The sequence below is a fragment of the Artibeus jamaicensis genome, unplaced genomic scaffold (assembly GCF_021234435.1).
Source record: "Artibeus jamaicensis isolate MK-2021 breed Jamaican fruit bat unplaced genomic scaffold, CSHL_Jam_final contig_497, whole genome shotgun sequence".
NCBI lineage: Eukaryota > Metazoa > Chordata > Mammalia > Chiroptera > Phyllostomidae > Artibeus > Artibeus jamaicensis.
The window spans coordinates 202,451-225,256 of NW_026521863.1; the positions used below are offsets into that span (position 1 = coordinate 202,451).

Genomic DNA, 22,806 nt, shown 5'->3' on the forward strand with positions numbered 1-22,806 from the left:
GTGCTCAGTGATCATGGACCCGACAGACGCCCTTGAACGTGAGGCGCACAGTAAGACTGAGTGGAGGTGGTGGGCCTGCACCTGGCTGCAAAGCACTGGTCCCCAGGTGACTTCTGGCCTAAGAGACTCAGCTCTGTGGCGCATCCTGACTCGGGCCTGGGCCTCCGTGTGTCCTGGACGCACCGTGCAGTGGGGGGCCGGGCACTGTCACTTCTGGTCACCCCAGCACTGAGCACACACAAGCTGTTTGACAAATGTGAATGAGCCCAAAGAGGACTGAAGAGGTTCCGGAAACCATGTAGTGGCTGAAGTTGTTTTCGCTTTAAAAACTGAGCTTTAGGCTGAGTTAAAAAACCGGGATTCGACTTGTGTGGACACATTAACAAATGACATTAAAATGAAATCAGGTGTGGCCTCAGCGGCGTTCAGAGAGCGGGCACGGGCAGCAGGCAGGCAGGCTGGCTCTGCCGGGCGCTCCTGTCAGAGCCACAGAGGCGCGTGGGTGCAGAAAGCCCTCCCTCCAAGTCTGCCGGGGGTTGTGAGGGGTCCCCACCAGGGGTCGGCCCGGAGGCAGCCCCATCTGCGCACGACCCCAGCAGCTCAGTGGCCGGTGCCACCAGAGGGGAGGCCTGGACAGGGCTGGGTCCGGGAACACAGACACTCCAGGCCTGATGACCTGGGTTCCCACTGTCCCCTTGAAGCTGAGCCCTGAGTGTCACAGACTCACTGACTCGGGGCTCTTTCCAAATTTCCACGGCTGGGCCGGGGCCTGTCCCCCTCAGGTGGTGTCTGAGGAGGGGCCCTTCGAGGAGGGGTGGGGATAGAAGGGGGTGGCCTTGCCACGGTGCCCCCGTCTGCCTTTAGGACGTGTGATGTTATCTGGCAGATGCTGGAGCTCCCAGCTGTGGTTTTGCCAGGCCAGCCAGCATGAGTGGGTGCTGACCCGGAGGATGCTACTGTGGGGTCAGACTGCGAGGACTCGGGGTACAGGGGGCACCCCAGCAGCGAGCTCCACACGGGCGGACAGGGAGGACCCTGGGCCCGGGCAAGGGGCTGCCAAGGGCGGCTTGGCCCGAGTGCCTTGCAGCCCGCACGCTTCCGGCCATCGGGTGCGCTGCCGCGGCTGGGAGGCCCTCAGGCCCAGCTCCGTCCCACGGCCAGATGGTTCAAGGTGGGCCCGCCGGTGCCCTCACTGCCTTTGGTGGGCCTGTGGGCCACACCCGAGGAGCCACACAGACCACGCCCCTCACGTGGTGGCTGGGGCGCCAGGCCCCAGGGGGTGTGGATTGGACAGGGAGGCACCCTGCTCCCCATGCGGCTCTGTCCCCACAGAATCAGGCCACATCCGGCCCCTCCGGCCCCCTCCGCACACATACCATGAGGCCCTGGGCCCATCTTCCCGTCCACACTGACCCAGGACAAGCTGTGGGTGGACAAGACCCGGGGCAGCATGGTCTTGAACACTGATGTCGAGTCACTGCACCGTGGCCGACAGGAGTGGCCCTCGTTCCCCTGCCTCCTCCACAGGACTGTGGGGCTCCGGGGCACCTCCATCCTGCCTTCTTCCACTCCCAGGGTTCTCCTGTGTCCAGTACTTGGGCCCCACAACTGCCTGGGAGGGTGGGGACACGTCTGCTGTTTACAGGGCGGGCTTGGGGCTGCTGGCTCCCCAGGTCCGGTCACTGCGCTCCCACTTGCAGGTGAAGAAGCAGAAAGGCCGACGTCAGGGCACAGGACACAGACCACGTGGCCGCAGACGTCACCAGACTGAAGGGATTTGGGTGAACGATGTCCAATTGTCTAGGAACCGTGAGTGGTCTGGCTCAGTGCAGGCCGCCCCAGCTCCTTCTTCACAAAGGGCCGCCAGAGCACGTGGGGGACACACGCCGAGGCAGAAAGGGCGAGCATCAGCTTCTGCTGGCGTAACAGGCGAGCAGCTGGCTTGTGGCAGGCCAGGCCGCGCCGCTCAGCAGGCAGCAAACGGGATCGCACACCCCAGGGCGAGGGGCCCTGCCACGGGGCTGCAGCTCACCCCGGCACTAAGTGCCCCGGTCCTGCCGAGGGACGGCCACGTGTTGACCTGACAATGTCACATTCAGCAGGGCCCACAGACAAGGGGACGGGGCAGGTGGACTTGGGCCCAGCTGTTCCCAGGACAGTGGGAGGGACCGCACGTGAGCTGTGCGGCACAACTATTTCAGCACACACACGACACAGGCTCACACACACAGGTTCCCACGAAGTCAAGCTCACACACTCACACACTCACACGCTCTCTTCCTCTTGCGTCTCAACGCTTCCGTGGCCAGGAAATGTGGCTGATGACTTACTTTCCTTCCGAAGTGCCAGGTGCTGAGGGAACTTGGAATTTCAAATGAAACGCAGTTCAGAGGATGAAGTCCAGTCTCTCGGGCACTGAGACCCACACCCCGTGTGAGGCACTGAATCCTGGTGACCAGCGCTTCAGAAGCACTCAACTCACATGAGACTCCAGAGCCGCCACAGGCCTGCAATGTCCCCTCCTCCTTCCCTTTCTGTGACACAGACCTGAGGTCACTCCTGCTGCAAAGGTCCAGGAGGCACAGGCCAGGCAGGGCCCCTGCTGAGCCCAGTCCCCAAGGAAGATGCTGGCCTGCGGTGGCAGCCTGCAGGGAGCAGGTGCTCTGATGGCTCGGGGCAGGGGGAACCCTCCCCAAGGGGGACGGAGACGGGGGGGGCTGGAAGCTGGACGGAGAAAGGCCCGGGCACAAGGGCTCCCCTGGGTGCCCCAGTGACAGCGGCACGCTGACAGGCAGCACCACGCACGGCCCTTCCAGGGCACACGCGGGCCTGCAGTCGGGAAGCCCTGCCCTGAGCAAACCCTACCCACTGATGGTGACACCAGAGGCGCCACTTGGGGGACCAGGGCCCACAGGCAGCCCGGCCAGACCCCGCCTGGCACCTAGGACCCCCTGGTGCTCTCCAGGTTTGCAACTTGAACGACAGGTCCAGACGAAAAGCAGCAGGAAGACAGCCATGTGTTCTCATCACTAACAACAAAGTGTTTATATTCGGTGACATGTCACAAACAGGCACTCAGACCACCACCTCTACTCGGAGGGGGCACCACACCCAGTCCGTGCAGAACAGAGCAGGGCGCCTGCCCAGGCGCCTCGCCACCCGGAGGTGGTGGGCTGCGCACCCGCAGGCAGAGAGGCAACTGCAGGCCTGCCGTCCCCATGGACCAGCGGGAGGGAGACCCAGACCTCCAGACCCAGCGGCACTTCTGACAATTTAGAGGAGGAAGCCGGCCATCCAAAGCTGTGTCTGCACCAGAAACCTTGACAAGAGCGCCTGGGGCTGCAGCCTGGGCGGCCACTGGGAGGAAGCAGGGGCTGTGACAGTCCAGGTGGGACAGGTTCAAGGGCAGCTCTCAAGGGGGCACTCCCGTCATGTCGGACGCCCCCACCTGGTGCAGGAGGGTGACTTCCTGCCTCCCTGAGGCCCACCCTGTGGGGTCTCCACACTTACAACCCCCTAACCAAAGGTGGGCCCTCTGAGGGGTGCTGGGGCGACGGCCACAGGGATGCTGGGGCGACGGCAGCGCATTCTCACGAGGGCCCGCCCGCTCCGGCTGCTGCCGTGGGAAGGAGGGGACACAAGCTGTGCAGCTTCCGTCATGGCTGTGCTGTGCCGATGACGGGGACACGGTGCGTCATCACATCAGTGCCAGCACAGGAGCGAGACATGCCGACTTCACATCCGTGTTCCAGATCAAAGGAATGCTCTCCCAGCCGTGAGAGGGCGCGGCAGAGGCGTCAGTTGGACCACCTAGAACACAAGCAACGGGCGGTGAGTCGGCCCGATACCTCTGACCAGCCTGGACCCGTCAGGGCCTCCCGCTCCTGCTGCCTGTTAAGGACTCGAGGGGCCTGTCGGCCACGGCTCCGACCGATGGGGTCCCACCAGGGCTGGGAGTGTGCGTGAAGGCATGAGGTGGGTGTCAGTCACAAAATGCCCAAAGGCGGCGGCCCATCTCCACTTCCTCTTCTTCCCCGTGTTTCCCTCCCCAGCCGACGGGAACGCCCAGAGGCGGGAACCTCAGCGACGCCCGTTAGAAGCTGGGGCTCATCCCGGGCTCTTCTCCAGCCTCCCGTGGTCCCATGGGGCTGCACCCCTCCATGTGGACGCTTCTCTGGGACACCGGCCCCTGGGGTGGAGGACAGGGTTCAGTGCCACGACTCCCCAGGGACCTGGCTCCACGCCCACCGGGCCACATGCTCAGCCACCCTTTTGAGGCCTCTTTGAAATGAGAAGACACTCAGAGTCACCAGGCACTTGAGAAAGTAGAAACACAGACCAGAAGACACACACACACAGAGAAAGAGAAACCGGGAGGAACTGTCTACAAAGGCGGGAGCCCAGATGCTACCTGTGGAATTAGCCTCTGCACCTGGAGAAAGTGCACGACAGAACCAGACGACTGCGCTGTAAACACAAACCTCCCAGGTGCTCGGAACGTGAAACAGAACTAAAGGACGGACAGAGAAGATGGAGGACACTTCGCGCAAAGTGGAGCGGAACGCCAGAGGGCGGGAGTGTCTGACGCCCAGACACACAGCAGAGCAGAGGAGGGAGAAAGGGAACTGCTGCGGAAGCCTCCCAGGCCGGGATGCTGTGCGTGAGCTCCGAGCCACCTCCCTGGGCAGACGTGCGCCTTGCAGGGCGCCAGGCTCTCCCGCGGGGCCTCTCCTGAAACTCTGGCTTGGCAGCCCCCTGGGATGGCAGCGTCCACCCACACGGGCTCCCCCCCCCCCCGCATGTCAGAGCCCAGACTCAGTCTGCAGATGTCGCTGAACAAGGGTTTCTGACACATAAGCAGCTAAAAGGCCTCAAGGGGCTCTGCCTTTAAGGAGCCACTTCCCTTGAGCGTCCTGAAGACCCCATCTCAGTCTCCAGTCCCCGAGGACTGGGTTGCAGTGTGTCCTGTGGGCTGAGCTCATCGTAGCTGGAGCTGGTTGAGCTTCCTGGATCTGTAGGTTCATGTCTTTAATCAAATTTGGGAAACTTGTCAGCCATTATTTCTTAAAACACTCTTTACCCTCCCTTCCCCCTTTGGGACGTCAGTGAGGCTGTGCGTTCTGCTGCGATGGCAGGCCCATCCTGCTGGAGTGTTTTCTTCTGGAAGGGTCTGCAGGCCGAAGTTTCCTGACTCCTGAAAACGTGTGACCTTTTCCTCCTGCACTGGAATGCTACTCTGGCTGGGGACTCTGGCCCCGAAAGAGTTTTCTGTGATGAAAGCAAAGAAGTGTGAGTGCTGAAGATCCACGCAGGCCTCAGAGGGCTCCGCGAGGGGCAAGTGACAACTGTCCAAGCGACAGGGTGGACGCCTCAGAGGGGGCTGTGCTGCAGCCGTGTTGCCCAGCAGGTGGCAGGACACACATCTTCCCGAGCACACACGGTGCCCCAAGACAGGGCGCGTGTGGGGCAGCACAGGAGCCTGGAAGAGTTAATAAGGCTTAAGTCATGTCAAGCGTATTTTCTGGTGACAGAGCTATGAAACTAGAGGAGAACTGGAGACCTCACAAATCTGTGGGGATAAAACAACATGATCTTAAAGAACTAATGGGTCAAGGAAGAAATAAAAAGGAAATTAGAAAGTATGTCTAGACAAAGAGAAATGGACACACAACACACAAAACCCCACAGGAGGCAGTTCTAAGAGGGACGTCTGTAGCGGTAAGCACCTACATTCAAAGAAAAGGATGATCTCAAACGCACAACCTAACTCTGCCCCTCAAAGACCTAGAGAAAGAACAGGCGAAGCCCAAAGACAGCAGAACGAAGGAAATAATAAAGGTGAGAGCAGGAATTAGTAATACACAGACAAGGACAATAAAAAAAGATCAAGAAAACTAAGTTAGTCTTTTGAAAAGATATGCAAAATTGACAAACTAACCAAGAGAAGAAGAGAGATGACTCAAATAAATAAAATTACGAACAGAAAAGGGGGCATCACAGCGAGTAGCAGAAATACAAAGGATCCTGAGGGAACAGTCACACACCAGCCACCGGGCACCTGGAAGACACGGGCGTGTCCCTAGAAACATACAACCTTTCAAGACTGAGTCACAAAGAAACAAAGTCTGAACAGACCAGTCTGTGAGACAGGAGCTTGACCAGTGATCAAAAACCTCCCAGAAAACAAAAGCTCAGGACCAGATTCTACCAAACATTAAAAAAAATGTCACGCCAAACCTTGAAGTAGTCCAAAAAACTCAAGGAGAAGGACGCTTCCAAACTCCTGCCACAAGGCCAGCATCACCCCGATACCTGAGCCAGACAAGGACTCTGAAAGGAAAGGACGGTGCAGGCCAAGACCCCGACAAACAGCCCTCACACACAAACCCCACAGCCCAGGAGAGGGTCACACGCCACGGTCACTGGTGCTCACGCCCTGGATGCAGGAGAGCTCAGCAAACCCAGGGCACGAGCTGCCACCAGAACGGAGGAGTGACATCACGTGAGCATCGCAGCAGGTGTGGGCAACACAGGGGACCACACTCCACACGGTTTTCTTCACAAAGATCCCAGCATACTGGGGGGTGATGTGCTGTCTAAGTGATCAAAGAACTGTGAAGTTATGTTTAATTTTGAGTGGTAAAGACACTGTTTTATTTTCACTTAAAAACTGATTTTTACAGGGACCTTCCATCAGAAGACTCGACTGCAGAGATGATTCATAAAACACGATTCCAGACAGCGCACCCCACTGGTCTCTCCAACGTGGAAAAGTGGTGCCCACTGAGCAGCACAGGAGAGCGTCCTGAACACAAAGGTCCACCAACCAGCTGGAACCGGGATGTCACGACGGGAAATGGTTATCATGGGGGTCGCCGGGTAGTCTAAGGGAGGAGACTCTTACTTAAAAGTTGTGCAAAGCAGCAGCAAAGAAATGAAACTTTTAGATGTAGCGGTGATTTAAAATCAGCAGAAATGAAAGGAACAGAATTTCAGGGTTTTGAGAGAAAACAAGAACCCTAAGAGGAATGAAAAGTCTTTCCAGAGCTGGGAAGCGAGGCTGCAGGCCCTACAAGACGAGTGTGAACAGCAGCTGAGTCTGTGGCGCCCAGCAGGAGGAGCCTGGAGAGTGTGAGGCTGCGCACTCGGAGGACACGCGGGTGAGTGGGCATGTGGGGGACGTGTGGTACCGGCCCCTCTCTGGGCAGCACCGACTGGGCCAGCACACTCACCAAGCGCACTCGCGGACGGAGGATGCACTTAGGGCCGTTTTGTTTGAAGGAGGGCTGCCCTGCACGGGCACCTCTGAGAGCTGGGGGTGCAGGCAGGGCGTCTGACCCCGAGGACGCTGGGCAGTCCCCACCCGCCCCCCAGACTTGGGGGTGACGGCTTCGAGGAAAGGCCTGACTTTCAGCTTCTGATCCTTATCAATACTCCGAAGGTTACTGAGCTCACAATTTCAATTCTTGGGTTACCTGGAGATTCTTGGACAAAAAAACCACCCCAAACCTGCCTTTGTTGGAAGTGTTTTAAGTGTTGGGGGGGGACAAGGGACGGGGGGCGGTAAGGCTGGGAGGAAAATGCTAGTGGTTGACTGTTGGCAACCACAGGGTCAGGCACAACGTCCAAAAATAAGTCGACAAAAGCTTTTAAAATAGGGCATGAGGGAGAAGTCACTGGAAAGGATGCTCTTCCTTCTATGGAAAGCTGGTCCAAGTCCCAAGGCTGCCTCCCCTTCCAAGGAGCTGGCAGGTGCCTGTTGTGCCACTGACGGAGGGAGACACGGGGTCCCAAGGCCAGACTCATCTGTCTCCTCTACACTTTTTCTGTAGAAAGCAGAGTCTTCCCCAAACCAAGCGAACTTGGGTGCGTGTCAGTCGGACCTCACAGCGGAACCCCTGTCCGTTTTGGCACTGGATATGGAGTGTGTGTCGTGCAGGCGCCACTCCTGCTGCGGGTGAGCTGCCTCCCTCTGAAGACTTACCCAGAGGACGGTGTGTGTCTTCTCCAGGGGTCAGTCTCGTGGTGTCTGCTTCCTGCACCAGACAGACAGGAAAACCAAAGCTAAGGATGAAATCGGCCACAACTCTGCAGCAGACAGCGCACCTCTCTGGCTGCACAGACGACCTGCCAAGCTGTGTGCCGGGTCCAGCCTCCCCCACCCCACGGCCGCCTGGCACTGGACTCCGTCCCACAATTGTTCCAGTGCGGCAGGAAGCAATTAATCGGGAGTTGGACTGGGAGTGGAAGGAGCCGAGTGAGAACTGCTCCTGCCTCTAGCCCCGCTGTCTGCCAAGGACACTTGGGAACGGAGGCTCACAGGCAGATGGCCCACGGGGGACATTGTGCCAAGTATGGGAAAAGCAGCACAGGGCTCCTTCTGCAGCTGGGCCCGGGGTTCCCTGCAGCCCAGTGCAGCTGGCTGCCCTCTGCCTCCCCTGGACAGGGCTGCCTTGCAAGTGGAAGAAGTGGTCAGTCTCTGTGTCCAACCGTAACACTGTCCCCACAGAATAATCCGTCTGCTTCTGCCGGGGGGAGCCGCCCCCCCTCTGGGCTGTGGGTCCCTGTTGCTCACACCTCTCCCAGGCCCTACTTGTTATCACAGGTGATCAGGGGCAGTTTTACAACAGCCCCGCTGACCCCAGCATCGCCCCAGAAGCAAAACCTGAAGAAATCACAGGCCAATTGGTGGCTGCTGACTGTGGAATTTCCCACCTCATCTTCCCAGTGCCCTCACTCCAGCTGCAGGGCAACTCAGAGCTGGGGGAGCTTTGATGCCCGCCCCTCCCCTCCAGTCCCAGACCATTGCTTCCCAGGAAGGAGGGTGGGCCCTGGGTCGCACAGCCCGGGGGCAGGGGTGGAGCGAACATTCTGAGGCACTTCCAGTGGTTCACAAACAGGGAATTTTGCTCGCTACCTCTGTCCTGAAAATAGTGACTTTTTATTAGAATACTTTACTATCTCCCAAAATACTAAAATGGGCATTCAAAGGTAGACAAAACCCAGCAAAAAATACGTTGGCCCAATAAAGATGACATAATTCAACTGCAGTAATGGAAAAAGTGGCTAATTTGACCTGAAAAACCGTTCCATTTGTAATACAAGGCTGGTGTCCACACACAGAGCATCTGAAGTCGGAAAACCCGTGGGAGCTGCCGGCACTTCTGTGAGCCGCTCCGAGGAGGCCAGGACCCCTGCAGACCTGGCACCCACATCTCCCCGACCGGATGCGAGGGACACGTGAGGAACGTGGGGGTGGCGTGTCCCTGGTGTGCTCTGTACAGGAGTGTGCTGGGCCCTTGGATGTGCGCATGCCGCCCGGCGCAGGCTGCGTGGAGACTGGGGTGTGGAGGAAGTGGCAAGGGGCACTGGGACGGAATGTGGACAAGTCCAAGCCAAGGTCCCTGTTGCCACCACACGCAGCCAGGTTCTCCTTTCTCCCAGAAACACCTGCACCCTGGTTCACCTGGGGGAGGTGTGTCACCCTCAGAGTTAGAAATCCAGCACTGTCCCCAAGCAATTCCACCGACAGCTGCGTGGCCAGGCCTGCAGATACACCACTAGACCCCAGAGGGCAGGTGCTTCCAGGGCCGCACAGTGATGACGAACGACCCCCATGGGACAGACAGACGTCCGCTCCCCAATGCGCGCAGCAGTGATGGCACCGGGAGAGTGCACTGCTCACCTCCTCGCTGAGAGCGTGCAGGAAGCAGCGGAAGAGGGTGCAGGCTCTTATCGCCGCTCTGTGCTGGAGTGTGGGAGTACGATGACTCGGGGCAAGGTGGAAGCCACCTCCTGTTGGCCATGCATGGGGCTTTTGAGAGGGTGGGCGGCACTGGACACCATTAGCGAGACCCTCTGGGAGCTCCCTGTTGCACTGGGAACAGCCGGTAGGTATTTCAAAAATATTCATTGAACTCCGGTCTACACCAAGCCACATGGTGGACTCCCAACATCAGCTACATGGCTGATTCTGTGGCAAGAGGAAGTGGCCAGACCCACCCCTGGTACCTGTAAATGTCCCCTACACCTGGACTGGGGGAGCAGCTGGAGCTGCGATGCTGCTCAGACGCAAAACCAGAAGCGCCCGTGAGTCACTGTGACTTCTGTGAGACCCTCGGCTTGTAGGGTTTGCAAAAGTGAATGAAATGATGAATCACATCAAGTGTTTTCACACTTGGAAGGGTAAAACGAGAACTGTCAGATCTCTGAAAAGCCTACACAACTTGGCCCTCCAAGGTGCACGGACTGCACCTTCAAGGAGTGAGGCCAGGCGCCTGTGCACACAAGAGACGAGGGCCGGGCCGTGTCCCTTCCTGGAAGGCACTCTGCCCAGGACCAGGTCAAGGGAAGCTCCACCGCACTCCTTCCTACAAGGACACCGCTTCTCGGGCTGTGGTTCTGTGAGAGGGAGCAGGTGGCCCTTACGAGGGCCGTGGGCTTTGAACAGATGGGTGACTGTCAGTGCACAGCAGCGAGGAGCAGGGAGACAGCTGGGTTCTGCCTCGCTGGCCAGACCTCGGTGCGCTGGCGGGTCGTTCACATGCAGACACACCGCGTGCTGCAGAGGCCAGCAGAGCTGCCGCGGTGATGACACTCGTGGGCAGCGCCCTCTTACCTGAGCCCTGGTCTCTCCAGTGCTGTCCTTGGCTGGACCGGCTATGCCCGGAGCTCATCCTGTGGGAGCTGGGTCCCTGTCTTCCCCATCTCCCTGTGGAGACAACAAAATCAACATGTCAGCAAGCCACCGACGCCTAACCCCAAGTTACATGCCATGTGTGAGACTGTCACAAGGGCTGGCAGTTCCAGAGTCCTGGTGTCTTTGACACCAAAGGGAAAGCCCACAATGATGCACACATGGGAGCCTTAGGGCCAGCGCTGGGCGGTGGGGCACAGAGGCCTGTGTGTGAACATGTGTCCTGGTGCTGTAACGGGCAGACTGAGGACACGGGGCATCCTGGCAGGTCCCTTCAAAGCAGGGCCCTGTGGTCAGTCTTGGTGGGCTTGCCCCCTGGGACAGGCCTTCTGACCAGTACACCTGACAGCGGGCAGGACTCTGAGCGCCAGACCTGATTCTACACAAATGTGCCTCAACGTACTTTTCCCTTTGAAAACTTCCCCTCAGCACTTACACCCTGACATCCCCATGACGTGTCTCTGCTAGAATCTCACAGGGGAGGTCTGTGTCCTACCGATGCGTGTCTTTTCCAGGATCTTTATGTCTCACCGTGACCCGCAAAGAGAGGAGGTGCGCGCTGCAGAGCGCCAGGCTCGACACACACAGGGAGGTTTCCCCTGGCGGCTTGTGCACTAATACGGGGCCGTGGACAGGGAGCTGCCTGCGGTGCGTGGTAGACAGGCCATAGGCACGTGGGGCTCAGTTCCCATGAGGAGGAGAAGATGGCAAGGCCTGGCCTGCTGGGTGCAGCTGTGCAGGGTGCAGAGTGCAGGTGTGCAGGGTGAATGTATGCAGGTATGTGGGTGTACCGAGGGCAGGAGTGCAGGTGTGTGACACCTGGTAGGACCTGGATGTGTCCCAGGTGGTGTCGTGCCCTTGCCACACAAAGGCTCCCAGAGCCCTGTTTCCGGGCTGGCACCAAGCAGAACTCTGAGGACAGCCCGGCAGTAAGAGGGTGCGGTGAGCTCACTCCGCCAAGAAAGAAAACAGGGCTGCGCAGCTGCAGACGTGGGGCCTAAGCACTGAGGCCGTGAAACGGTAACTGAAACAAGCTCATCGACAAGAAAGCTGATTGCCCACAGTCCCACTGGTACACGCAGGAGCAGTCAAAGGAGCAAATGGACTCTCAGGCCCATCACATCCATCGAAAACCAACGTCTCGGTGCGGTCCCAGACTCTGCATCACAGCCGGGGGCACATGACGTGACCAGAGCTTGTCAGAAAGCAAGCTGGCAGCACGCACCCCACCCTGGGTCACGGTCTGTTTTAAGGAAAGGAGGCACGTGGAAGCTGTGTGTGCACTGAGAAGAGAGAGGGCCACCTGGAGCTCGCGGTGGGGACCCTGAAGTTTCTGGAGCCAGCACGTGGGAGCTTTGTTCTGTGGCCCCGAGTGGGCTGTCACTTAAGTGCAACCCAGAGCCACACAAGGAGCAGCAACAGTGGGACCAGAGACAGAAAACCCTGCAAAATGCCTTATCTGTCCACGGCTATCTCACGGTACAGAATTAAAGGCTATTTATGTTTCCTCTTTCGTTATTTTCTCTGCATCCATGCTGTGTGAACACACACTCACTATGAGGAAAAGTGAGCCCAAACGTGTGGCAAGCACGCGTTGCCCGGCAGTGTCTGTGCTTCAGAGACCGGAGGGGCTCTGCCCCCGAGCAGCTCGCGGTCATGAGTTACTACCGGGCAGTGGCGGGGCATCTCCACAGTGTCTCCCCTCTGCCCTGGCCTCCCGGCCCCACCCCCGTGCCCTGCTGCCCACCTGCGTGGTGGGGCCTCCAGAGCTGCTGGCTGACAATGTGCCGGCCCTCCCCCAGGCAGGCCTTGCACACGGCGGACTTCAGCTGGTGGAACCTGGTGAGCCGAGACCTCTGCAAACAGACCAGGTCAGACGCTGAGAAATGACAGTGGCCACAGACACCCATCATCCCCTCTGACCTGGGGAGCTCAGAGCACGTCTCCCCAGCTGGCTGCATGCCTGCTGCTCACGTCTGGGTGACACGACCGTGCGTGTGGCCGAGATCTCGCTTGGGTGCCTCCCGGGGACCCCACAGGCACTGTGCTGAGGAAGCTGGGTAGCCACCCACGTCCCTAACCAAATGGCCAGCCTTCAGGGGACATTTTCAACTAAGGAGCCATGGATGTTCCCACTGAAACAGGTCCGACGTCTACAGAGGCACCTGGGCAGGAAGCATCTGCAATCAGTGCTGAAGTGGGAGGGAGGGAGGGAGGGAGGGAGGGAGGGAGCTGGGACAGCAACGTGTCGGACTCCATGGGGCGCTGCCGTGCCCGTCCCCCCGCCCGGACAGAAGCCTGGGGTCTGGAGTCTGGGGAGGTGTTGTGGCCGAGGCCGGAAGACACGCTGACCCTGCAGCCTGGGGCCATGACCCTGGGCTTCAGGCTTCTCGAGTAACAGTCCTTTCGGAATGTGAACAGCAGGCTCAGCGCCGTCTGAACTGTTTTCTACAGCAAAGTGACCATGAGGACACAGCACTTCTGGCCCATCTGACTTTCTGCCAAAAACCCTGAGCCTCCACAGTGCCTCTGAGCCACTGCTGCAAGCCCGCCCCTCACTCGGGACTCGAAGCAGCTGAGAACTCACGTTCTGCTCCACCAGGGCCTCCACGGAGAAACCTTTTCCAGACTGCAGGTACTTCTCGTGAAACAGCTTCCCATCAAACACGTTCCAGGGCATGAGCTCGCTTGTCCTCCAGGGGAAGCCGCAGGCACTGTTGACCAGCACCAGTGTGGTCAGGCCGCGGACCAGCAGGGAGCCCAGCTGCACGGCTCGGGGGTCGACATAATCAAGCTGCGGAGACCAGACACACAGCGGTCAGGAGGAGCCCACACCACGGGGACCAGAGCCCTGTGCTCTGTGCCAGCCGCCTCCGCCTAGAGCGGACACACCGCAGCCGCTGCAGGGACAGAGGCGACGTGTGGTTCCATGCGGGGCCTCCCCGGGCACTGCACGCCAGGGTGGCCCGGCCCCCACCAGGCTGGGCCCTCTGGGTCTCTGCGGCGTGTGCTGTTCCCAAAGCTCCCGGTGAAAGGGCACTGAGAGAGCAGCAGTTGCAGCGCTGACTGGCTTGCTGTGCTGTAAGGAACCCCAGTGAGCTGTTCCAGTTACTAAAAATACAACCGAAATGGACGCTTGTCGTTTAAGAGTGCAATGGCTTACCTTATGGAGTTAAGAGGCTAATGATGTTCAGATATCAAGACAGCCATTCCAATGTACAACATTTCTGTATGTCGTCGGATTGACCCAACGTGAAAGTCCTCCTGCTCTGAGATGGAGAAGCTGCCCTAACGTGCAACATTGGCCCTGCCTGGCGACACCCTTTCCCTCCAGTCACTGTGGACTGCACACCGCCCCTCACGCCCTGTGGCGCCCGCCTGCCAGGTGTGGCCCATGGAGACTGTTACTCCCACTGGTCAGCAGCTACTCAAAGTGTCATGGAGTATCTCATACAGTTCATAAAACCAAAACACATCATGTGCAGCGACATCTCGTCTCCTTCGCACCACGGGCTGGGACTTAACAGGGGACCCAGCAAGCCTGCATCTCGGGACCTTCTTTCTCATGGCGGGGTGGGGTTGAGGGGCCCACCAGAGCCCTGAGGGGCAGCAGAGGCTGCTCGGGTGACGCCCGAAGGGCCATGCGGGCACAGCAGGTGGCCCATGGGCCTCCCTGCAGCAAACGAGCTTCGTCCTAGGACACTCGTACCTGCACCCCTGTATCCCCACCCCCAGTCCAGGAACGGCGGACTAAGTGGGGATGCCGCCCTACAGTCAAAGGGCTGCTCGCAGAGAACAAAAGAGGCCGAGAGTGAAACAAAATGAGAAACTGGCCAGGATGGCCCACAGCTCAGCAGGGCCCCGTGCACAGGACCTGGGCCACTCCAGGCCCTGGTGTCGCCCCCCAAGTACCCGCAGCACCCAGTGCAAAGAGGCACACCCACGTCGAGTGCCCCTGCAAACCAACATGGTCTCCACATGGCCAGAGTCACAATGCTGTCTCAGGGCCCCGTGTGGCAGGCCTCAGTGTCTCCAGTGGGCTGCCTGCCTGCTGCCATGGCCCCACGGGGCCCCGAGGAGGCACCCCGAACACCTGTCACTTCCAATCTGATCCTGACCTACAGCTGAGGTTCAGAACAGATGACCACAGATGACACCCAGAAAAAAGCCTTCTGCCCGTTCTCGGACAGTTCACGGGAAGACCCCCGGGCAGCGGAGAGAGTACAGCCTGGTGCAGAGGCACTAGGTCCAGCCGTCTTGTTCGCAGGGTGGGCCTGTGCCCACGGGTGTCACCGCTGTCACCCTGGCTCCTCTCCAGGTCAGAGTCTGCTAAGCATCGACATGTCCCTAGGATGTCCCGTCACTGGACTTCCCACGTGGACTCAGGGTGACTCCCTGGGCTCACGGCAGCAGCCCGGCAGACTGCTGAGGGCCTGCAAGGCTGGGCCGCTTGAAAAAGTGAGAGTCTGAGCATGAGCATCTGCCTCTCCCAGCGAATGGGAGACCAGAGATGGAGCACAGTCTCACGTCCGGGTGGTGTGTTTGTGCCCTGGAGCACAGGGGCGCATCCGCGCATGAACCAGGAACAACAGGCTGTGTCAGCACAGAAGCGGCGGAGAGACTAAACCCGAGTGGAGAAACGGCTGTGGGTTCTGACGCTCAGTAGCCGTACAGACTGACCGGCACCCACATTGCACCAGCGGCCTGGGACACATGTCCAGGATAGCAGGCTGCCCTCCTGGCTCCATGGGCTGCAGTCTCTACGCAGCCCCTCGTTTGCCGCCGTGACCCGAAGGCGTGCAGAGGACATGCCATGCGCGAGCCTGGCAGGCAGGCCTCAGCTGCCCTCGCCCTGAGCCTACTTGGTGCGTGTGGCTGTGCGTGGGTGTGCCCCTGCTCTCTGCAAACCCATCTGTCCGCCGCCCTTGCGGCACCTGCCTGGGGAAAGCCAATGGCTCTGGACTGCGGGGATGGGGAGGTGGGCAGCCTGTGATCTCTCCTGAGAACTTCCCACAAGGGGTCCCCTACTGCCCGAGACCAGCCAGTCCTCCCCGAACAGCTGAGGGCAGCCGTGGCACCTGCCTGCTCCCCACCTCCTGCGAGCATCTCCTCCTCCAGGGTCTCCAGGCCCGGACGCACTCCGCACCAAGATGGAGGCTGGAGGTGGGAAGCAGGTGAGGACTGCAGTGAGGCGGGCACCTGGCAGCAGGGAGGGAGCAGGCAGCGGGCCGGTCCCCATCCCCACCTCTGCTCACCCGAGGAGCTCACACGCCCACCCCCACAAGCCCATCCAGCACGCAGCCTGGGCGGTCTTGGGGACCGCAGGGCTCCTCGCTCAGGGCTCCTCGCTGGCTTCCTCCTGGTCCCACCCCTAGGCTCCACCCACGAATGCCTGAGCGCCAGTCAGTGCTCCTGGGCGAAGAGCTGGGAGGACTGGGGGAAGCAGGCTCCTCCCCTCTGCTCCGCCATCCGTCTCACTTTCTGCTGGGGGTCAGTCACCTCTGTGCTCATGTGTCCATTTAAAAAGTCAGGGGAAACTCCCACCAGATTCTGTTCCGGCTGTACATCCACTCGTCAACTTTCAGCCTAACGAGGAGCGGCTTCTCTTTGAATAGCTAGGTACTTATTAGCCCCGTGTTTCTGTGGCTACTTTAGTGACTCAGTAAGTACCATTCTGAGGGCTTCTGCTGTATGGAAAAACGTGACTCAGTATGTTCTCAAAGTGTTCTGAGTTTACCCACAGGCCTCAGCATGTCCGATGGGAGTGAGCATTTGCTGCAAGAGCAGCAGGGTGTGATGATGTGCAGACGGAAGGTCCCTAGGTTTGCCGTCACGCAGGGCGCTCATTCATGCGTCCTGTCAGCGGTGCCTGGCCACTTGGAGATGACACAAAGCGATGAGAACACGCAGTGGAACTCGGAGCCCTGGCTTCCTAGCATGGCTCCAATGCCCAGGGACCCTTGGCTGGGTTGTCCCCAGCCTCCTGTTCCACAGACACGCCGTCACCCCCAGTGAGGCCCACGCAGCAGCTGGGGTCTGTATGACCTTGACATGTGACCTAAGGACATGTAGTAAATAAGCCACCACCCTGGACCCTCCCACCCAAGTCCAGCTTCAGCATGGCTGCTGCACCGTGTGGGGCTCCTCCTCCACAGGGCTGCTGGCCCCGCAGGACCCGGCCCTACTGCCTGAGAGTGAAGCCCTCCCACCATGCCACGAAGAGAACAACCCGGGACAGAACCAGGGCCGGCAGAGCACGGGCTCGTGGTCCCTAGAACCAGGTCAATGGATTGCGTCCGTACCTGCAAGTCTGCGAGCTGCCCAGCCGACTTTCCTTGGAGGCACAAGGCCTGAGCAATGAAAGCGTGCAGGTCCTCCAGGCACAGCGTGTCTACCTGCAGGGAGAGGGAGAGCTGGCCTTAGCCTCGCGGCCACGGGTCGCAACCACTGAAGACAGGTGCGCAGGGTGCGTCTCCAGCAGCAGAGGAGATGACGCGGGAGGTCAGAGACTGCTTACTTTCCAGCAGGGCAGACAGTTCTAGAATGCTGGGAAGAACTACAGTCTTAGAGAACAGTGGTTATTTTCGGCACAAACCTCAGAAGCTGACAACCCAGAGGTGTGCAGGCAAAGCACCCACAGTGGAGACCTGGGGCTGCAAGCAGCACCCAGCCTCCACAGCCCCCGTGGGACTTGTACCTGCACATCCCAACACGAAGAAAACCAGGGTCCCCAAAATAGGGGTCCCCGCAAATCCTCGGTGGAAAAGGTCTAACCAGGGTGTGGCAGAGACGTGGAGACGGGACGGGAGATGAGGAGGGGACCCAGGAGCCAGGGCATCACAGCCAATAAGCAGGGTGGACACAGGCCTCAGGCCTCCTCCTTGCAGGGCCCCAGATGGCAACGTGGCCACGTGGCCACTGATCTTCCTGTCCTCAGGGGGACCTGCAGTGTCTCCTTGTAGGGAAACACATCCAGTGGTGGGGACAGGCTCGGGGACACAATGTGTCTCAGCTCTGACGGTTCTGACCTACCCCACCACCATCCTTGTCCCTTTTTATTCCCAGGTAGTTGCTCTCTCTGCAAGAACAACAGGTACAGTTGTTTCGGGGAAAACCGCCACCTGCAGCTGTTCAGCCTCAGGGCCACGACCCAGAGCCCACTCTGCAGAGGCGGGTTCAAGCAGAGAAGGTCTTTTGCTAAATGCACACACCCCACCTCTGCATTTCGACTGAGGGTTGCTGACCTGCTAGTCACTTCCTGCCACCGGTGGCTCTGAGGAAGACTGGCTTCAAAACATGGACCCGTGGGGCAGAGCCACCGTGTTTTGTCTGGGTTTGTTGCAGTTTGTGGGCTTCTGGCCACCAACTTTGCTGCTCACAAATCTCGAATGCCAGACTCTTTGCCACGCCAGTTTTTTAGAATTCCACACAATAGGCATTGCTTTTTAAATACCTGCTCTGCTGTGAATTAGGTGAAACGTGCCCTTTCAGTGATGGGGACCGGCCCTTCCAGTCCCTCACAGATGCGGGGCGAGTTTCTGGGCATGTCTGCGCCCAAATGGGACATGCTTTCGTCCCACGTCAAACACGGAACCACACCACAAGCGCAGCAGCACACGGGCCATCGCTCCCAAGTGCCCCCCACAGCTTCATGGACCCCAAGGCAGTGACCACCATGGACACAGCCAGAACCTTCCTGGTAAAAGACACCACTGCTGAGCTCCTTGTTGCTTTTAGGTTTAAAGTCCCCATGCACATGTCCTTTAAAGTCAAACTGACACCAGTTCTACCTCACACTGATGTTCACTGAAGAGACTTTTACTTCGAAGGTAATTATGTCAAGAAGAGAGGTCCAAGCAGCAATCTTCCTCGGGCGCCCATCTTGCTGCCCTGGAACCGCACATGTGAGTGGAATGCCACCTCTCTGCACCGGGCCCGGCACTGCTGGGAGTGGACTCGGACACCAGGCCCCGCACAGCGGGCAGTGCAGGCTGAGCCGGGCCGCGTGCCTGCCGCAGGCCTTGGCCAGCAACCTCTGCCGCTGGAAAGATAAGTCCAAGTGCACGCCCTGCAAGTGCTGCCACCGGTACCCGCGGCACTGGCAGGAAACCCTTGTGTTTCTGGGTGAGGGAGTTCAGCCCCCAGCCCCGCGGCAGGTCCCAGTCGCCACCACACTGGCCTGACCGAGCCACCGCAGGTTCACACACAGCACCGTTAGCTTACACAGAGTACACACATGATGCACAGCATCAAAAACAGGTATTTTCACACTTAAACATGACCAAATCCTTCCACCTTGTATTAATTTGCACTTGACTTTGCTAAGTGTGGTGCGAATAAAGAAGTGTTCTACTTGAAACAGAAATGCAAAGACTCAAGTTCACACTGGCCCCATGTAACCAGGGACAGAGTGACACAGCCCCAGAGTGACAGTCCACAGCCCAGAGGGCACTGAGGGAGAACCGCCAGGCCCCCGAAATGTAACCTCAGCTATTGGGAAAGGGGCTCAGGTCCGAGGGCAGATCCCCACAGCTTTCTCCTCCAGGCAGAAGACAGGGAAGGTCGCGCCCCCAGGTCCAGGGTCAGGGCAGAAGATGCACAGCCAGGGGTGGAGGAGGCGTGTGAGTCTGCACTGGCTTCATGCTACTGGGCACTGACCACAGTGAGAGGGACATCGTTTTAAAGTTGGTGGTCGGGGAAAAGGCTGGGGACGCCAGGGTTCTCAGCTCTTCTTCTACTGGGTGTCCCAACCTTGTTGCGTGTGGTGTGTGTGAGTGTGCGCGCAAACTTCTACAAAGGCAATCTTCTCGTTGGCTTCAATACTCTCCACATGTAAACTAAGTGTAAAACGAGTAAAAAAGAAACCACCTTGCCTGGGGCTGGTTGAGGCAGCAGCCTCGCCCCAGTGCAGGACGCTGAGGAGGACGTTCACCACGACGGCCACGTCCGCCCTGCAGACCACTCCCACTTCCCCTGGGGCTGCCCATCAACCCTGGGAGTGGCCGCTGCCCGTTCTCAGACTGGAGACACCTGTCAGAGGAACGGACGCACATCGCTCAGCAAAGGGGAGTCCTCTGCTCAAGGGCAGTGCCAGACCCCTCACCTGCTCCCCACATCCCAGGAAGCGAGACCACCACCTGGCAGTGACACGACAGCTGGGAGGGGAACCCGTTGTCCTACAGCTTTGGAAGCAGAGCCGCCAGGCCCGCTCCCCTCACGTGTACTGCACACCAAAGTCGGTGGCAGATGGCGCCTCCCTCACATGATACACAGAGCTGTCCTTCAATTCACAAGCTCTGCAGAGAGCTGGTGCTCACAGCCAGGTGCTGGACAGAGGCGGTACAGCACCTTGTGCACGACAAGGGCAGGAGGCAGGAGCCCCTGAGCAGCAGCAGCTGGGGTCGCGGTTACCTGCACGAACAGGTAGATGAGGAGGCAGCACAGCATCCGGAAGGGGCTCTCCAAGGCTTGCAGCTCTTCCCTGGAGGAGGAGAGGTCGAGGCAGGCGAGGAGCACGTCCACGCGCCGCGCTTGGGTCCCAGGCTCCTGGCTCAGCCACAGCTGCTTCAGACTAGGTGTGCCCCCTGAAGAGGAAAGCCCACAAGGCCCACTGGCATTACTGTTTGCACCAGCAAGTTGTCATGTTCTTCTTCCAGAACAAAAGACACGAACCTCTGCCCCTGCTGACCTTGCTGGGCTTTAATGCTTAGAGGGACAGGAGGAAAACACCAGTGGAGCTTCCGGTGTGAGGGCCAGCACCCTCAGACCCTTCACCAAAATACTCTGCTTCCTGTGTCCTGCAGGGAGCAAGGGCTTTCTTCCTGCCTGCACCGTGCCCTGTGTTGTTGAGAACACTTTTTGGAGTGTGACCCCAGGTGCTGTCCTGGGGTGTGAGCCAGGTCCGGCCACTGTGGGGAGCTGGGCTGAGTGGCTGGCTCCCACCCCTACCTGCAGTCTCCCAACTCCAGGAGCAACAGGCCGACACGGACACCAGTGCACGTGCAGGTCTGGGAAGCCTGCCTCCACGGTGCATCCGTGACTGCGCTCGGTGCGCACGAGGACTGTCAGTACCTGGGATGCTCATCTGCAGAGGCCTGACCAGGTCCGGGTGTCTCAGGGAGTTCCCCGCGTAGACAAACCACTCCCGGACAGGGGGGCAGCTGCCAGCACCACCTGCACGGAGATAGGCCAAGTCAGCAGGTACGAGTGAGGGCCACCTGTCCCCAGGCTGATGGCATGGACCCAGCACCGTTGGGACCCCTCCAGCTGGCAACCCCGGCATCTTGCCCTCCCCTCCAGGCCTCGGAGGCAGACAGGAACACCAGGGCTCTGAGCCCGGGCAGCAGGGACCGGTGACTCAGACCTGTAACACGCCTGTCACAAAAGGGAGGAAAGACGGCACAGAGCACAGGAGTGGTGGCGTGGGTCCTAGCCTCACCTTGGCGGACAGTTGGACAGCCCCATTTCCACTCTCAGTCCAGGTGCCCTCCTGTGGACAGTGACAGCCACACCCTGCGCCCCAATCTGAGCTCCCCTGAAATAGCAGTCAACCTGTTTTCCTGGAAAACCCTAGAGTTCGGCCTGTTCTCTGGGTGCTGCTTCAGTTCACAGGCTTTAGTCTGTCCTCTCTGAAATAGCGCAGAAATGCTTGCAATAATTTGGTTTGTCTGAATTAAGATTAAATAATCTGAACACCTATATATCCAAAAAAAAAGAAGAAGAAGAAGAAGAAGAGGAGGAGGAAGAGGAGGAAGAGGAAGAGGAAGAAGAAGAGGAAGAGGAAATGCAGTCAGGCAGTTCCCAAAAGAAAAGGTTGACTTTTCTTCCAGCAGCTTCAGATTGGTGGGGCTCTGCGTTCGAAGAGCAAAGTGGAAACCCAAGGAGCGCCCCTGCCAGTCCTGCTCCCACACGCTGGGGTGCTGCCCACGCAGGTGGGAGAAGGGCCCAAACCTGCTCCTGTGATTCCAGCTCAGGTGACCACCAGCTCTCGGGTGCCGACCCTGCTCACGACCTGGGTCTGTGGGCACGTGGGTGTGGGGTGGGGGGTTAGGGTTAGCTGCAGGGGAAGGGGAAGAGGAGAAGCAACATGGGCTTGGACCTCTCAGTTGCTAGGATGTTCAAGTTTGCAACAACCCTCCAGGCTTTTTAAAAAATGCACTTGTCCTGCTGGTTCTGTCACGTTTTTGTGGTGCTGTTTAGTCCGCCAGTGGTGTGCTCACAGTTCTTTAAAGAACAGAAAAACTTCCCATTCTTTTCTGTGTATACTTGTTTAAAAAAGTCCCCTTCTGAGTCAGTATTGAGGATTTTAATGTGTGAACGGCCCGTAGGTGCTTTGCAAAGGTGCCGCACTGACCCGACACTGACCATTTGCTGGTGGGGCTGAGTCCCCACTGCAAGACCCGCAGCCTGCCCTGTACCTGGGCCACTGGCTGGCTGAGGAGAGGGTGGCCGGGAGCGTACGGCCAGCCCCACTGCCAGAGGCAGCTGTGTGCACAGAGCTCATCTCCAACACTGTGGACCTTGGAGGCGGGAAGGAGTTCCCCCGTCCCCTCACTCTCGCAAGGCTTCCCAGTGACTTAAACAAAGACCATTAGGTCAGAGGAGGTGTGAGGCCAGGGATGGGCTGAGTGATGTTCGGGTTTCTCCCCACTTTTGTCCACAACGCCATCCTGAGGTCCAAACACCCATATTCCACCATAAAATACCCGCAGGCGTGGTCTGAGTCAAACCCTAGAACCACTGGGGCAGCAGGCCTCGCCTGGACTCGGTGCCTGCAGGTCGGTCACCTACACCTTCCCCATAACAGGGGCTCTGAAGTACTAGGTACCTACCCAGTGCCTGAGGCTACAGCAGACACCCATGGCGGGCAGGGCTGTACAGGTCGAAGAACGTGGCTTACAGTGTCTGCACCTCGGAGCTCAAGGCCCCTCGATTCCAGATCCCACTTGACAGCAGCGAGCGCCCACCTGCCAGTCATGCTGGGCCCGGAGGATTCGAGCGGCTGCCACTCCTGCCGGCCCCGCAGTGCAGCCGTCAGAGCTCCCCTTGTCTGTGGGTGCCTCCCTCGACGCAGACACTCTTGAAAAGGCGGCATTTAGAGCACAGGCTCA

General features: G+C 59.0%; 1 protein-coding gene across 2 annotated transcripts in view; it reads right to left on the bottom strand.

Annotated features, from left to right (window-relative positions):
- Positions 1 to 3,020: 3,020 nt before the first annotated feature.
- Positions 3,021 to 22,806, bottom strand: part of FAM120B (family with sequence similarity 120B) — a 40,309-nt gene continuing 20,523 nt past the window's right edge. Inside the window, exons 4-11 of one of the 2 annotated variants that reach the window (XM_053668747.1) lie at positions 20,768 to 20,869; positions 20,108 to 20,280; positions 16,999 to 17,091; positions 13,284 to 13,490; positions 12,444 to 12,552; positions 10,619 to 10,711; positions 7,985 to 8,036; positions 3,021 to 3,810 (exon numbers count right to left, since the gene is read on the bottom strand). In XM_053668747.1, coding sequence (XP_053524722.1) covers positions 3,798 to 3,810; positions 7,985 to 8,036; positions 10,619 to 10,711; positions 12,444 to 12,552; positions 13,284 to 13,490; positions 16,999 to 17,091; positions 20,108 to 20,280; positions 20,768 to 20,869 — 842 coding nt within the window. In that variant the 3' untranslated portion in view covers positions 3,021 to 3,797. Of the gene's footprint in view, positions 3,811 to 4,881; positions 6,885 to 7,984; positions 8,037 to 10,618; positions 10,712 to 12,443; positions 12,553 to 13,283; positions 13,491 to 16,998; positions 17,092 to 20,107; positions 20,281 to 20,767; positions 20,870 to 22,806 lie in introns of those variants that run through there. The other variant, XM_037126083.2, reaches the window with a different exon arrangement.